This window comes from Alexandromys fortis, unplaced genomic scaffold, assembly GCF_014885135.2.
Source record: "Alexandromys fortis isolate MF-2015 unplaced genomic scaffold, M_Fortis_MF-2015_v1.1 scaffold_13, whole genome shotgun sequence".
Classification (NCBI taxonomy): Eukaryota; Metazoa; Chordata; class Mammalia; order Rodentia; family Cricetidae; genus Alexandromys; species Alexandromys fortis.
In genome coordinates, this window is record NW_026067908.1 from 13,915,571 (window position 1) to 13,932,738 (window position 17,168).

At 43.5% G+C, this 17,168-nt stretch overlaps 1 protein-coding gene across 8 annotated transcripts in view; it reads right to left on the bottom strand.

The window, feature by feature from the left end:
• The window catches only part of Nfia (nuclear factor I A), a 342,338-nt gene that overhangs the window by 81,910 nt on the left and 243,260 nt on the right, over nt 1-17,168 (bottom strand). For all 8 annotated transcript variants that reach the window (XM_050136416.1, XM_050136417.1, XM_050136415.1 and 5 more), the window contains 2 exons: nt 16,024-16,141; nt 9,611-9,738 (listed from right to left, as the gene is read on the bottom strand). In XM_050136416.1, the coding sequence (XP_049992373.1) occupies nt 9,611-9,738; nt 16,024-16,141 (246 nt within the window). The remainder of the gene's footprint in view (nt 1-9,610; nt 9,739-16,023; nt 16,142-17,168) is intronic.

Here is a 17,168-nt window from a genome sequence, read left to right on the forward strand (position 1 = left end):
ATTTTCCCCTGCCCCCTTCGTCTGAGAGACAAACACCGCAGCCAGGGCTGGAGGGAACCCTCTCCGCTGGAGCACTCGGAGAGCTGTTCAGGAATCCATCAGGACTTGGTCTCTGATTTACTGTGCGCACGTGAGCGCTTCCTGGAACCTCCCAGGACGGACTGCACCCGTCATCTCCAAATGGGTGGCATGTCTTTGATTAATTGATGAGTTTACGATGAAACTGAAGCCTGCGGATGGATGGAGTTGGATAAGTTATTGTAATTGTCTACAGGAAAACGGGTTGTACACACAGGCCCATCAGAAGCTGATGCCCGGGATAGACAGGGAGACCAGGACTGCAGGGATCTACATGGACCCAAAGACTTCCTTCGTCCTCTCTTCCCATTCCTCATAGAAAAGATTCCTGCTCCAGAGTATTAAAGAACTACCTTATTAAAAAAACATTGTTAGCCTTTATTTCCACATGAAATATGGTGCTATACCCTGTCATTTAATATATACATGGATTCATTAGTATGGTAGAAAAACAGAAGGTAAATGAGAGAGAAATCAGCCTGAAAATACAATCATAAATGATCTGATATGCGGTCACTTTTTAAACAAATTAAATGGATATATGTGAAATAATTATCTATGTTTAGCTCATATGTATATATATTGTATTATATATGAATGTATATATGTGCATGTACAGTTGAGAATATGTGTTGACATTAAGTGTTGCTTATAAAACACTTAAATATTTAAAATTCCAGAAGCATTCTAGTGACAAAAATATTAGCCAATATGCCTTCTTTCTTAATCAAATTATGGCCTAGTTCATATCTATATTATGTCCATACAGGAGAGAAATTAAGATCACTACTTAAGGGGAATTTTTCTTTTTATAGCAGAGATTAAAAGTACCTTATGTTGTAGTTCAAGAAAATTTTAACAATATCTAATTTAATATCTAAATAAGGCAAAATATCATATCTGAAGCAATTCTAATCTGTCATGTATCTCTGTCTGTCTACCCTTTATCCATCTGGAAGTCACAAACCTATGACAGGGAGATCTTGGTACATATAAGAAAGGATTTCTTTGGCTAGCTCAGAATGGTCCCAACTCATGTACTTCACATACTGTGAACTTCCTAGAGGTTGTGCCATCTGCACACATTTTAGGGATGGGGCAGGTGATACTTGGCTGTTGGGAGGAGAAGGACCTGGAGACCAGGTCAGCTGCTGCCCTAGTGGTCAGGTGAGGGCTGGTAAGCAAGCCAAGCGCAGTGGGAGATTACTACCCACGCCAATGAAGAAACTCCCAAACTGTGAGGTTTTCTGTCTCCCACATCCTGTCAGTCTCAGCACTCACTTAACTATTCCCCCCTTTGCTTCAGTGAGCTGTACTCACTGAGGCCAGCTTTGACCTTGCTTATTTTCTATTTCACCTTCCACTTTGCACAGAGCTTTGTAGGTGATATTTACAGATGCATACATGTTTCCCATTAAATGCCTTAGCATTATACCTCCTGTAACACTCCAGAGTCCTTCTAGTATTCTCCAAAAAAAAAAAAAAAAAAAAAAAAAAGATATACAACATTTCAATTTGTGTATCAATTTAACAAGCTCTAGGGCATCCCATAGATAATGACAGATACAGTACTTTGCACATAGTGGAAAGTCAGTAAATGGTAGCTTTTGATTTCTTCGTAACATTATTTGATGTTCTCAGAGCTGAAGTAGGAGGTGGGGCTATTTTGTTGTTCCTGACTTTTCCACATGCAGAAATCCAGAAAATCTAGAGCAGTTTGCAAAGATTGCAGATTTGATCATGGGAGAAAACGAAAATTTTAGAGATTTTTAATTCCTAATTTCTATACATTTTTAGAAAGCATTCTGTCTTTTTCTTATTATTCTCTCTCAAACAAGCTTTCCAAGGGAGCGGGGGCTGGAGGGGAGTCAGCTTTCCCGCTCCTCTCTTCCTTTTGCAGGTCTCAGGCACACACTGAGCCAACAGCACCTGGGGACGGTGACAGGCACAGGGAGAGAAGGGTCCCAGGTGAGCCTCGCCAATCAGCGTCATCTTTGCTATTGTTCCATTTTAAGATATTTCTACAGCTCACTTTCAAACGTGAAACTAAAGGGTTCTGGTGGTCTGGGTAATTTATTTATTTCCACAGGCCGAGCTGAAAAGGCCAGTATCTGTTTTCTTGGGAGCGTCAGTATTTACAAAATCGAGCATCTGGGCTCTCCAAAGCCAATGAGGCTCCCCCTCCTTCCTTCATCAAACGCGCTCAGCACTCTGATCTCAGTGTTTGACCGGATTCAAAGGACAAGATAGGACACACATGGTCTCCAGCTTCGTATTTATTTATTCAACAAATATTGATTGAATGTCTGTCACATTCCCAGGCGCTGCAAACAGGCTTTGGAAGAAAAACAACAGTAATTTTGTCAAGCATTCTCTGCCATATATGCCCGTGGTGCACAATACAGACTATGTGTATGCGAGAAGACATGTTTTTCTTCTAGTAGATAGCTTTTTAGATTTCAATAAAAAAGGTTGCTTTAGGCCCTTTTCTGACATTAAGAAAACAGCCCTGATAAAAAGGTAGGCACATCTTTTGCAGGGTGGTGAGAGTACCCGTTTTGTAATGGTGCTTTTCTGTCGTACCCCTTTATTTAGGTAAGCTTTCTCTGATAAGGGTCATTAAGACAGACCCTCATTCTCTCCTGATGCTCCGGGGCACAGCCTTCCCTAACGAGCAGGTGCCGATACTAAGCAGATAATGGGGGGAGCACCCTGCCACAGAGTGATGCTTTCCCACTGCTCCATAAATGCAGAGGACAAGCCAGGACATTGATCCCACGGCAGTGTTCTGTGACGGCAACTCTTCCCATTACTGCAGGGGATTGTGGGAGATTTAATCATTTCCCCTAATTTATGCGAGTGCAGCAGAGTGTCTGTGATCAATGGACTATTGTTACCAGTCTGACGCTGTACTACTGGCATATATAATGGGTCCTATATGTCTCAGCTGGATGTACGAGTTGGTAAACTGAAGAGTGGCTGTAGGCAGTCAAATGGGACTGGCAGGTGTGGGAACCCAGACAAGCCCCACAGGTGATTTTTGTTTTAGGTAGCCCAGGTTGGCCTTGAACTGTGAAGCCTCCTGCCTTAGCTTCCCAGATGCTGATATTACCAGTGCAAGACCACGCCTCGCTTCTAATAAACGTTTTAAAAGGCTGCAATGAACTAATGCTACTCTCAAAATGTAATTGTGCATATAGTCATTGAGACCTAGTGTCCCAGTTCTGCAAATCTGGGGCCACCAGCTAACTGTTTGCCAAAATAGTCCTCTGTAGATGCTTTTAAAATGGTTTTGAAATGTATTTATTTATTTAATACCATTTTATAAGAGCAGAGGACACACTTAATTTTGACCTTTAAAAATGAAATCAGCTTATCCTGGAAATAAGTTTATCCCTGAGAGAAGTTCATCACTTATTACATTTAAAAAGTAATTGCAATTAAATATATTAGTTAATCAAGTTTGGCTTTAAGTCTTGCACTGAACTGTTTGAAATTTATAACATTTTGACTGACATAATTGTGTCTATTAATAGTTTTATCATCTTGATGTGATTATGCTTATAATGTATATATATATAAACATAATTTAATGCATTCAAATTTTGAAACATTTTCTATGAGAAAGTTCAAACTGTTCATTTTTTATTGTGTGTTTTAAAGCAGAGTTTCATCTAGTCCAGGCTGGCCTTGAACTCACTAAGTAGCCAAAGATGACCCTGAACTTGGGATGGGGTGCTGGAAGCACATATGCCACTATACCCAGTTTTAAGTAGCTTCTTAACCCTACAGTTAAACAGCACTGAGTTTCATGGACAAGTGTTAGAGCTTCATACTGAATTCCCTTTAGATCTACTGAAATGGCATGACATACTCAGTGCAGGGGCAGCCTCAAGCCTGGAAGCAGCACAGGCAGACAATCTGAAGAGCCCTCTTTTTGGGGGATATAGAGAACATGAGGGAGGGTCATAGGACAGCTAAGAAGGGACCGCACAGAAAAGAAATATATTATTCCAATACTTAGCATCATTTATTTTGTGCTAATTATTGGAAGGCTAGTCTCTTTCAAGTTTGGAAATGTTTCTCAGCGGGATTCCATCCTAAACCCATTGTACTGGCCACTTGTTAAAGACACTGACCCTATTTCTCCATTGAGATTTATAGCTCTTTTATCTGCCATCAGTCTGCGCCCTCAATGATCCCAGGGACAACAGTTCATGTGATTGGAGGATATTAATTTTACAGAGGACTTTGGCTTCTACCAGCTCAGTTGAGGGTCCTGACTTAAGAGACAGAGATGGGGCTGAAATAATAGTACTGTTGTATTATTGTTGTTGTATAATAGTATCAGCAGTCACTAAGCCCCGAGGGTTTTCAGAGGTTTGATCTTTGAGACAGGGACTCAGTGGGTTCTTCTTTGTATCTCTCCTAGAATATTGCACACAGTTGCTCTTGATAAAATTCCATGACTTGATCTCACTGATAGTGGTACGATGATGAGCAGAGGCCTAAATGGGGAAGAGAAGGTGGGAGGGAACAGGGGACGAGGAGAAAGAGAGCGCTTTTCTTTATCATTACGAGGGTCAGCAGCTGCCTAGGATGTGAACCTCTCTGATCCCTATGAAAACGGGCGGGTTTCTATCCCACTGGGGTAGGTTTTAAACCACTGCTGATAAACACAGGGAGAACGGCTTGATAGCATAACATTTAAAGGCAACTGCCTTTCAGATAAGTTGGGCAAGTCCCATAGCTGTGAGATCTGGCTGGTCTCCGATGCATTTCCGAGACACTTCCTGGGGAGCTCACTGCAGGTCCTCGGGTACGTACGTGGTGGTATATGAGAAAAATGGAGAGGGAAGAGTAGAGATTTCCAGCACAAGTGAAGCAGGGAGATGACCTCTCCAAACCAGACAATCTCAACTATCTACAACACCTCAGGAAAACAGAGCACCACTGAGATCCATGATACAGGCCTCACCCATCATGCATTATGTTTTATAATTTTCTTTGAAATAATGTACAACTATATCTTATTGACAAATAACTATGCATATTTATGGAGGAAAAGTATAGTGTTTCGATGCGTGGACACACTGCCCACTCACTAAGTCAGGGAAGTTAGTGCCTCTGTCATCTCAAACGATGACCGTTTCTTTGTCATAGCAACCGTCCAACTCCTCGCTTTGGGTTATTTTGAGATATACATATCACTAAATGTACCATTATCATCATATGTCATGTAGCATATCACTGAATGTAGCAGCTTTACTGTGTGACAATGTGTAGTTTCCTATTTCACCGTGACGTCCTGTGTATGGACCACTGTCCCCTCCATTGTCGCTTCCTCCTTTCCACCCTAACTGCCAATAAGCACTATTCTTTTCAATTGCCTTTTAAAAAGTATCTGGTTTATTTAAAGGAAACCCCGTTAAGGAGAAGGCTAGTTGGGATATAGCTTGACACCCTACTACTGATCAATGAGAAGCTTGGCTGAGTCTTAGCAATTATTTTTCCTACTATTTGCCGGTAATTAGATTTGACTGGAAGCCTGCAGGTTAAGAATATAGGAAATACCAATTTTTAGAGGATTGCTGGCAGCAAATTCTGCTGTCGAGTGTATAAGAAAGCTCCACTCTCTCTGCTTCATTCGCTCCTCCAGTCGATATTTATTGAACACCTATTATGTCCTACATACTGTTGTGGGTTTTAGGGATACAGCAAGTGTAAAAGACGGACTAAGTCACACTCTGAGGGAGTGCACATTCTACGGTGAGAAAAGACGGAGCACGGGTAAGGAAGAGAGAAGCTATGAAGGCAGAGATGGTGGACACAAGGCCTCTCTGACATAGCATTTGAACAAGTTCTAAATACTGAAGATTATTTGATTTTATGGATGATATGACAGTTCATACTCCGCCTGTATATACTGTTCTATGTGTATTTAGTAGCTCATATCTTTTTTCCTGACCTAGGTTCCATGATAAGAGTTTGAGATAAAGAAAACAGGGAATTTTCAGGTCTTTCTAGCGAGTTATTTGCGATTTTTATTATGACATTTTTAACTTAACTATGAGTCTGGAACACAAGACCTTGAAACATTAGCTTAAGTGATCACGCTAAAGAGGTTAAATACAGAAGTGAACTTATATCTTGGCGTCAACTTTGGTTCCAAAGACAGATCCTGGCCACAGACACACCATCAGTGTGGGCTTCGGCAAGCTGCTCTCAAAACAAACAAACAAACAAACAAGCAAACAAACAACACCAGAGTCTGCACATTGTAAAGAACATTAACCGACAAACACAGGCACAACTAGGACTTTGCCGCAGCCCTTCCTAATCATTTGCATCATCATCTCATGGCCGACTTGTCACCTGTGTGACTGCACAGCCATCGATGGGGTGTGAGTTCTGACGGACAGAATTTCACGGGGCTCACGTCACAGTGCACGACCAGATCCAGATCAGGTTCTACCAAGTTGTGAGACAACAGGGGAATGAAACCAAGCGGAGGGACGCAGGGAGCACTGGGAAGCAGAAGCCAGCCCACATCCTGGCCTGTGGGCTGCTGCACAGGCAGGCAGAGTCGGGCGCCGGAAGTGCTGAGATGAACCATTTGAAAAACAATGCGCGTAATTTACCGGAAGTCTGCACCGCTTCACTTTTCACCGTCTTCCTGTTGCTGAGGGAAGTCTCTCCTGGCCACCTTCAGGCCTCTGTACTTAGGGAGCCCTGGAAACTCAGGGAGGCCTATCCCAGATGCCGAGCTCTCGGAGGGGAGCGGGAGGACAGCCTTGCTGCCGGTGTCACATCAGAAGCATAGACCCAGTGCCCTTCATACTTGTTGGGGAGAATTATCCCAAGCGCAGGCTGCCCATGCATTTGGATATACATAATTCCCAACATATTTCTGGAGGCAATTTACATGAGTGAACCACTAAAAGCCTCCCACTTAATTAACTGTACCCCTGGGGAAAAGCTATGTAGGCCCGGATAAGTGTGGGAACAACATAAAGGTGTTCTCTGTGCCAAAAAGGGGATTGGGCTTGATGGAAAATCCCCAAAAAGGACCATCTGGCGGCATAAATTATCCATTTAAAGTGGCTGGTGTGAGCTAATGACACCAAAGTCGCCACGAACATGTGCAAGATCCCTCCGTTGTGTTTTAATGTCCCCTCAGGCCCTGTTTCAATTATGACTTTCTTTGCTGAATATGGCCAAATATAAATTCATCCACTACGCTCTCCAGTCCCCACAAATATATTGCCATGAGATTGCATTTTTCTTTAATGAAGCAAGGACAGACAATGGGCAATCCTTTCAGGAACACGATTTCTTTAAGAAGAAGGAAGGGAAAAAAAAATCTCTCCATGCAAAGAGGATTTAACCATTAAACCTAGTTATCCGATGGCTGGCAAAGGCTGCGGAGACACAGATGTTAGGATTTAGAAACATTTGACTCGCAATGTGTAGGTATGAATGGGAACCGCTGTGAGTAAGAGAGTTACCAGGCCGAAGCGTCCTGTCCAACTGGACACCACAGCCCCCAAATATGCCAGAGAAGAAGAGGAGGAGGCCGGGAGGGCCGGGCTCACTGTGCGGGGCTTTGTGTCTGTCAGCGTCATAAACTAGCTTCAGTACACATGGGACGTGTGAGTAAAGCCTCCTGCACACATGTTCCACACCTGTACACTTCATTCTAATTGTCACTGAAGCAGGAAAGTTAGGACTTGCTTTAAAGCAGGGCTCAACAAAGTTTCCCATCTTTTAATTTTTCAGTACACGTAAACTTTCCATCAGCGCTACATAGGGGGCACGGTTTACTGGCAATGGAAGTCAGTGTTTGCATTCTCGCCTGACCTGGCTTTATTTCTTAGGCACTTTAAGTGCTGGCTGATATACGTGTGGACAAAGATGACGGACGAGCAGCCTGTTGAGGACAGCCACCACACCTGGAGTGTTGCATGGGTGACGTTCAGAGACAAGGACACTAGCAGATCTTGGCACCCCCGTGCCCCTCACAACACAAGATGGTCGCCTGCTCCAAACACCCTAACAGCGGGAGACCCTACGGCATCATCTACCCTGGAGTTCTCGGAAGTGGCATCATACTTGATCCAGAAATTTCCACTGAAGTTTGCTGAGTGGGTGAACTCACGAGCAGTGTGAGGGCACTGGGCAGAAGGAAATCACACAGGAGTCTTACATTTTCATAAAGGAACAAGATTAAAAACAACCCAGTCGGTAGGACTTGGGAGTTTATTGGTACTTGTTTTCAATCAGGACAGAATGCAGCTAAGGTAGCGAGGAGGCGCACACTTCTGTGAATGTCAGACTTTATATCGATTATGGAAACTCCCATGATCAGTATCCAGATGGTTCCATCACCCTAAAATCTCCCTTCTGTGGCTTCTTTATAGTCACATAAAGCCATCTATAGCCATAGAGTTTGTATATTGAAAAACTGTTGGGGAGGAGAGGGAGGTGTAAGCTTGGAAGATGAGGGGCTAGTTCCAAGATTTTCTTGGTGCCCGTCTGTTCTTGCAGGCAGTTACTTTGAGACTGGAGTGAGGAGGGATGGCCTGAGAATTTGTTCTTTTTTTCTCTGTATCCCTATGTGCTGGATATAATTCTTAAGTGGACAACACAGATCGCCTCACTTTATCCTCAAGAGCACTGAAGCAGCTCTTACTACGGTCAGGTTGGGTTTGACAGGAAGGCCGTGCAGTCTGACTGTGAGCACACAGCCCTGTCACTGAAGCGAAGACTGCACTTTAGATGATTCCCAAGCCCCTTTATCTTTTACCCATCTGACTTGTATTGACAAAGGCATTGGAGCTCATTCCCCAAGCTATATGGAGGTCAGATGTTAAGGTTTGACTTGTATTGACAAAGGCATTGGAGCCCATTCCCCTAAGCCACGTGGAGGGCAGACTTTAAGGTCTCCAGAAGCCGCTGATATCATAATTCCTCTGAGATTCTACAGCCACCACTGATAGCCCCATGGTTAGACAACAGGAATGCACCCAGGTTCGTGCAGACAGACATAAAGGTAGCTGTGGTGTTTAAACAATCAGGAAAAAAACCATCCAAATGTTCGTATGTTATAAAAATCCAATGTAATCTGTGGCATAGAAGACTTGTTTTGCTTTATACTGCTATCCATAGATTTGGAAGATTTGATAATTTTCCTTATAAATACTAGAGCATGCTTAAAAAAAAAAAGGTGTGTATGTATAAAAGCAAAAGAAAACCACCACCCTGGCTACTCAAGAAGCTGAGGTAAGAGGGACAATAAAGCCTGGAACTTGAGTCCCCTGTGGATTACACAGTGAGAGACCTCAGCTCAACAATGACCAAAGCAAAATGGAACATGTGTGGGCTCCATGCAGGAGACAGCCGTGAGTGAGACAACCCACACTCGTCTGCCTTTCACTCCGGCTGTGTCTGCTGTTCCCTGCTGCTGTGCGTGTGAGGGTAGGACCACATGCGCATGCTGTCTCCTTCCCGCTCACGACCGTCCCCTGCTCACCTGGCTCGACTTCGTGCCATCCACTGGACTGACTGCCGCTCCCCGGGGAGCGCCCTTGGCCGGTGTAAAATGGTTCTTCACCAGGGCTGTCCATTTCGTCCTCCACAGACTTGAGGCGCTTGGTAGAGCTGAAAGAAACAAAGAAGAGCCTAAGCCACCTTTCTCCTGGACACCTCACTGGAAAAACGTGCAGTTCTAGGACCCTCTGCAGGCTCTTGTGGAGTTGTGCAACTGGACGTGGTACACAGCCTTGGCCTATGTGTCCAAGACCTGGCTTCGTCTTTACTGATCAAACTGTTGCCACCCCTCCATTTGGTGCCTTGTTTTCTTTGTGGAGTCAGTGGTTGGCCTCTGCTTTGGCTTCCACTTAGGAAGCCCAACTAGCCTAGCTCCACAGGTGTGGCTCAGCTGTGGTCATTAGCAGCCTATCTAGAAACGTATTCAATTCTCTGCAGAAGCCCCCAAAAGGTTAAAAATAAGTAAATAAAGAGCAGGGCTCATTATCTTTCTAGGGATGCTTTGATAGCTCGGGGGGGGCATTTTTCATCTTCCACTTGGATTTGTTCATTAAAAAAGAGGTATTTACTACACATCACGTCGTCCGGATACTCCTTTAGGCACCAGAGATAAAATGCCAAACAGAATGGCTCAAAATAGCAGGAAGGAGTGAGTGCTTTGCCACGAGATAAGGAAGAGCGTAGTCGTCTAGGGGCTTTTATGTCCTTTTAGACAGAGATGAGAAAAATGACATTTTATTTCATTCGTGTGAAGGAAGACTCAGTTTCTGTAGAGGTACGACAGAGGGACTTTTGCAGTATATTTCTTTCCTTTGAGCTGAAGAGCTACTGAAGAACCTCCCCACTGAGAAGCGTGAGGGTTGGACAGCAGGGACACATAGCCTGCTGCTAATGTCTGCTCTAGTGAGCAGACCGGGGGCCAGCAACACACTGCTGCGCGCGCAGGTCTCCCACTCTGGGCAATGGCTGTGAGAAGCCTCCTGCCCACGTGTCAGGATGAAGAACTCGCCCTGGGTTTCAGTCATCAAACACTGGCTGTGTAGCTCCACCAGCCAGGGGCAGCACTCAGACGTGGAACAGTGTGGTGAGCCAGACATGGCTCTCCAAGAACAGAGATGGAGAGGCCCAGGGAAAACAGAGGGGGCACGAAGGAACTATGTACTGGCTGCCGATGGCGGAGCGCCGGTACTTAGACCTGGAGCTTGAGAAGGGCTCCTCAGGGCAGAGGGGCTCCTGAGCTGTGTGTAAGGGCTAAGGAGATGGCAATAGAAACAGGAAGTGGCTAGAGGAGGCTGCCCTCCACTAATGCACAACTCAGGCACTGTATGATTTTAAAAATATTAAAACCCTCGGTATTTTTTTTTTTTTTTTTTTTTTTTTTTGCAAACAGCCCTTGTCTCAAGCTACATAAGTTTTCTTCTAACCTTGACCTTTTTTCTTTGCCCCATGACACGTCCATGCCTCAATATCTAAGAGGTTAATGTCTGGCCCCTGGGGTCGCAGCGGAACCTGGAATGGCAGGGCAGCATCCATCCTCACTGCTGAGCTCATGGTATAAAGGTCGCCAGACACTGAGTAACATCCCAAGAGCAGGTGCCTGGCAGCAGGGGCATAAGCCAGGTGTGACATAAAACTGCTTCTGAGATACTGAAACCAATAAACCAATGGAGGGGCCCAACAGACGAACATGGAGGTCAGAGAGGATACTGTTAAGTCTAGACTTTATCCTACAAGCAACAAAGGCTTCTGAAGTCCTCTATAGGTGTGACATGGGAGTTACATTGTGGAGAAGTGGCTGGGGAGTGCAGAAAATGGACTTGGGATGGCAGCAGGAAAAAGGAGGGGTTATAACCTGGGTAAGAGGAGATAATGTTACTGCCACAATCTGAATTTTAAAATGCACAGGACACAGTTTAGGTAAGGAATTTAAATCATTCACGTGGGTAGTTCAGTATTCTTAGGTTTTAAGTTCTATTCTCATTAAAACCAGATTGCAGGGAAGCAGCCCTCTAGTACCATGCTAATTTAGGACTCCAGGTCGGGTCTGAACTGCCTGGTGAATGGTCTTCCTTTGTCTGGAAGTTTGGTGAAAAGTAACCTCTTGAAAACCTTTTCTGCTTTATGTAAAATGTGGCGACGGCATGTCCTTTATTTGCGATTATACATACTACATACAGAAAACTAATTTCAATATATAAAAAGCACAAGCCCCTAGTGTCTCTTAACACAATCCTATTATCTCTTTTAGTGGAAAATACAAATGTTCTAACCAACTGGTTCCCCTTCTTGCCTTGCAAGCAGGTAGCTAGGGGCCAAATTTAAAGCAAATCTCTTGGTCAAGGTTCTTGATCTAATAAGGAGTGCCCTCCTTTCCATATGGGTTCTGGCTTTTTTCTCTACACTTAGTAATACTTGTGTTTTAAAACTGCCAGCCACTTGAAATCATCTTGCAACTTAGAAGACGTAAGTTGGGTGAAAACCTCTGGTATACTCCAGTTAGTCAAATATCAGACTTGCCTGTTCTGGCAAGACTGCAAGAGCTGTGGGAATGCAGTTAGGATATTCCCCCTAGGGAGTGGTGCTGCCTTGATATTCCATGATTCTTCTATTACTACACAGAGTTTTATGTATGCGGATGACCAACAGGACTAATTGGATCCTGCACAAGTGCACCCTACACAACTGACTACATGTTATACAACATTTGTGATGTCTGGGGATAGACGTGAGGTGCTTACTGCACCCAGGGGGCACAGACACAGGTTGACATGACTCAGGGAGTAGCAGATTCACTTCCCAGGAGATTTCTGTACCTGCTGGTGCCCTAACCACCCTTCCCCAGACTCCTTTCCTCGCTTTACACGTGTATCCGGATGTGATCATTTATCTGGCTCTGGATTTGACCCCCAACACGAAGACTTTTAGAGAAACTGACTGGCAGAAGTTTGAGGTCTTGGGAATAAGAAGAGCAAGTGATGTCCACTGTATCCTGGCTGACAACCCAAGGATTCTCCATCTTTTTTATCAGTATCATTTTTTGATCTCTAGTGTCTACTCCAGTCAGATTATTTTAAGTACACCAAAGCTTCTGTGACGAGGGATCAGCCGAGCATCTATATTCAATGAGATCCAACCCCAGAGGTCAATTCCACTGTGTGCTGCTCTTTCCTTGTTAATATATTTCTGAGTTCTAAAACTTTGTGATTTCTTGGGAGTGTGCTAGTAAAATTCAGGTGTGAACTGCACAGGTGGGGATACCTGAGCTTGCGTACAAGGACATTCAGGATGGACACAGGCTCAGCATCTGCAAGATGGATGCGTGGATAGAAGGACAAGAGGATCCAGGAAGAAGGAAAGTTGGCAGTGCTAGGAAGGATAGGCAGGGGGCTTCTGAGACACAGTTACTGATCCTATGACCTGCACATGGATGACTATCGTGACAAAGTTCTTTAGAATAAAACGCTTATTCCTATTTTTATCCAACTTTTCTGTGATTTTGGAGATGCCCATCCTGCTGCAATATAAAACACACGGGAAACACAGCTCATGCTTATTTTGTTTACTTTATCTGCACTTTTATAAATGAACTGGTCCTTGATTCTGTCTTTTGATCCTGACTGTCTAATACAAGGATTCTATTGCATGCTTCCTAATACATGAGACACACCTTGCTTTGTACCCACAAGGCAAAACCATTCCCCTTACTGAGTGTTCACATCAACCAATCTGAACATCTCTACCTGTCAGTGTGCAAAGCTCCTCTGATTTGTTTTGGTGCCCATGGTGCCAAGTAAAAATACTTTGTGCCTATTGTTTGCTTCTGAGTTGGAGAAGAGACACTGTCCTTCAAAGGGCATAGAGCCAGACTGGGAGGAAAGACAAGCTTATGCCACTCATAAAGCAATAATACTCAGACAACAGCCACATGGACCAGGGTGAGGTGGAGATTTGATAGTGTGGGAAATTCTGTATCTTGTCAATTATGTTTTAAATAAATTCTGATTGGTCAGTAGCCAGGCAAGAAGTATAGGTGGGACAACCAGATAGGAAGTAGAGGTGGATCAAAGAGAACAGGAGAATTCTGGGAAGGAGGAAGCCCATTCCTCCCCAGTCCTGTGCCAACCACAGAAGAAGGAAGATTGCTCCCCTGAAAAAGGTACCAAGCCATGTGGCTAATATAGATAAGAATAATGGGTTAATATAAGTTATAAGAGTTAATAAGAAGCCTGAGCTAGTGGGCCAATCAGTTTATCATTAACATAGACCTCTGTGTGATTTCTTTGGGGCTAAATATCTGTGGGACCTGGTGGGAGGACAGAAACCACAGTCAACAATTTGAGATAACTGCTTTGCTGGGACCCCACATTCTATGGTTCCTGGATACACCATTGTTACTAAGACAATTCACTGCAAATAGCTATGGTTTGTAAATTGAAGAAGACACATATTTGAATGGTGACCTGTCTCTACCAGAGCTGTGGCCCTGGAAAGCTGCTGAACTACTCTGCGTTCCAGTAGCTCCAGGGCTGCAATGGCAAACTTGTCTGCTGGAGACAACTAAAACATTTTTTGTATGTGATTCTGGGCCATTCTTCAAGGCATATTTTCTAATGTGATACAGATAATTCTGTTGAGTCTATATATTGAAGGACTTTTTTTTTCTTTATTTTTTTTTAATCACTTTATTGTGGACAGTGAGATGCCTCAACAGGTAAGGTGCTTGCTGAGAAAAGCTAATAACTCAAGTTCCCTCTAGGAAACTCATGTAAAGGTGAAAGGAGGAACTGACTCCCAAAAATTTGTCCTTTAGCTTCTATTTTACATCCTTGCAAGCACACCTGAATACTCTTTCCTCTCTCTCCCCTTCTCTCTCTCACACACACACCTACACACTAAGAAAACAATAAATAAATGAACTTCTCAGGAAGAGAACAACAAAAAAAATCAAACATTACTAAGTTATTAACTAGTAATATTTATAATTAACTCCTTATCAGGACTAGTTATTTGCAGAATAGGAGTGTGTGGAAGGACAGGAGGAAAGGGACACTGCAAGAGAGGTCCATGGGACAGAGGCTCACATGTGAAAAACAAGTCACCCATGCACTTTTAAATTAAGCTCCACCCGTAAGTATTTACAAAGCTTTTACTGTTGACAGAGTGCACTGTCTCTTCTGGCAGCAAATATTAAAAATCCTCCAAGTGTATTAACACCCAAATGTATTCTCAATCCCCCTTTTCTATTATAAATGCATTTGGGATTTGAGACTTTTGTTTTCTTGTGGAGGTGATACTGTAATGAACCAGGGAGGACATTTAAACAATGCTGAAGATATAATACAGTGTTAGAAAATGACAGCTTAATTTATCTTCACGTTGATGCTTAAGACACTGTTCATAAAGGTAAGGTAGATTCCCACACCAAGGAGAATGTCCATGCTCTGGGCATTATTTTAAATCATAAATGTCTAACAGAAATCGCATTTGATAAATGTTTTTCTGCAAAGCCACAAACATGATTGGCAGCCCTACTCTGCTCCTTTCTTTGCTGTCAGTCCAGTGCTAAAGCCAATTTGTTAGGAACGCCATGGCTCTGATGCCTAATCCCCTGCCCGTGGTACAGGTTATCTAGAGACAGCAGGGTCTTGCAAAGGGCTTCTCCAGATGTTGGCTCTGATAGTTAACTAAGGGTATCAGGAAGTCTGGCACTCACAGGAAGCCGTGCTTTCCAACCTTGGCTTTTGCAGGCCTCCTGGACCACCTGGGTCCAAAATATGGCCCTCTCCTGCTATCTGACCTGTATTTCTGTTATAACCTCATACCAGGATACCAAATCAGATGCATCTTTGGGGAACTTATGGGGTCCAGCAGGCTAAAACGGTTGTGGCCAGGGTGCTTAGGCCGGTGTCCTCAGTTCCCACCATATCCCAATCAAGCCAGAGCACTCACCTCTTTTTCCCCAGCCAAGCCCAGCCATCTTTCCCAGAGAATATGCTGCATCCATTATCACTCTTCTCCATGTCTTCGCTCAAATTATCCCTCATCCAGACACCGTGCCTTTCCTGCCTCGCCTTAAAGCATTCAGAGTGGAGCACCTCACCATTTTGGACAAAACCATGCTTATTTCATGGAATACACCTGAAGTAATTGGTTCTCTTACTGGTGTGTGTGTGTGTGTGTGTGTGTGTGTGTGTGTGTGTGTGTGTGTGACTTGCTATTTGTCTCATGTATATTTGCTTTGGCTCTCTAATGAGATAGCCTATTGAGGCTTACCCTACTTCTTTTGTTCCCTCTACTGTTACAGACACATTGCTAAATATCCAGCATGCTCAGAGTTCAAAATCAAGGTGTGCTTTTCTGTGTTTTAGCCTCTTGGAAGGCCACCAATTCACTTACCTGGTCGAGGATGTGCTGGGTAGAGACCTCCTCATTGCTCCTGGACTCATGCTGTAGTATGAGGAACTTTCCAAATCAGAGAGAGAAAAGTTGGGGCCGGTTCCTGCAGCGATTGGTGCTAGAGAGAGGAAAACAAACAAACAAGCCATAAGTTAAGTCCTATGGATTCCACATCAACAGGAACTGATGTTAGCGTAGCATGGAACACATTTTCTGTTGGCATTCATCTGCAAAGCTTATCCGGAATAGACACGAATAAACTGTGACATCAAAGGAACACCGACAGTAAAGATGGTCTACACCAGAAAGGCACATTCTTTCTGAGGCGCCCTTTATCTTTTCCTTTCTGTAACAGTAAACTGTCACCAAGCTTGCGGCATTCCTGGATGTTTAAAATGAAAATACCTCTCATATTTTAGTCTTAATTTTTTTTTTCAAAAATGACTGCCTTAAATTTTCTCTAGGTTTTCTTCCTTTGATCCCAACAGCGTCTCCTTATCGGTGTTTTGGAATTCCATCTGAGTTTTAATGAGAGTGAATCCGTCCATCTAGGCCCCCCCGTTTCCTGCAATGGGAACTGTGCACACTCTCCTGTCTTGGTAGCACATGAACTCCCTGCATACATCTGTATTTGAGGTCTGTTGTTTGTTTGTTAGTTTGGTGGGATTTGATTTTTTTGGTGTGTTGTGTGTATGAGTTATGTTTTTGCAAAGAAGGGCTCCTTGCACGGCATGCTGCGGTGACAGGAAGAACTACAGCGATGATGCGATCGCATGGCCCGTGAAGCTGAAGTAGTTTTTACCCATACTTCATAGCAGATTTTGAAAACTTCTGATCCAATTGGTCCAATCTATTATCTTTATAGTGGATCATTTTGGAGACATGATTACTTGTGTTTTGATATCTTCCCACTTCTAGATGCCTTGCCTACAGTAGCTTAACAAGTATTTTTTTGAATGAAATTAGTCACACCTACCAATCTTTTTTTTTAAACTGTAAATTCCATGTTGAGAGTAATGGTTCAAGGAGTCTTTTTGAAATATTATGTAAAAGAAGTACAGTAGATACACTTAAAATATAACATATATTACAGATATTAAGTCCACCAATGTAGAGAAATACATTCAATGCATTAATATCTATTA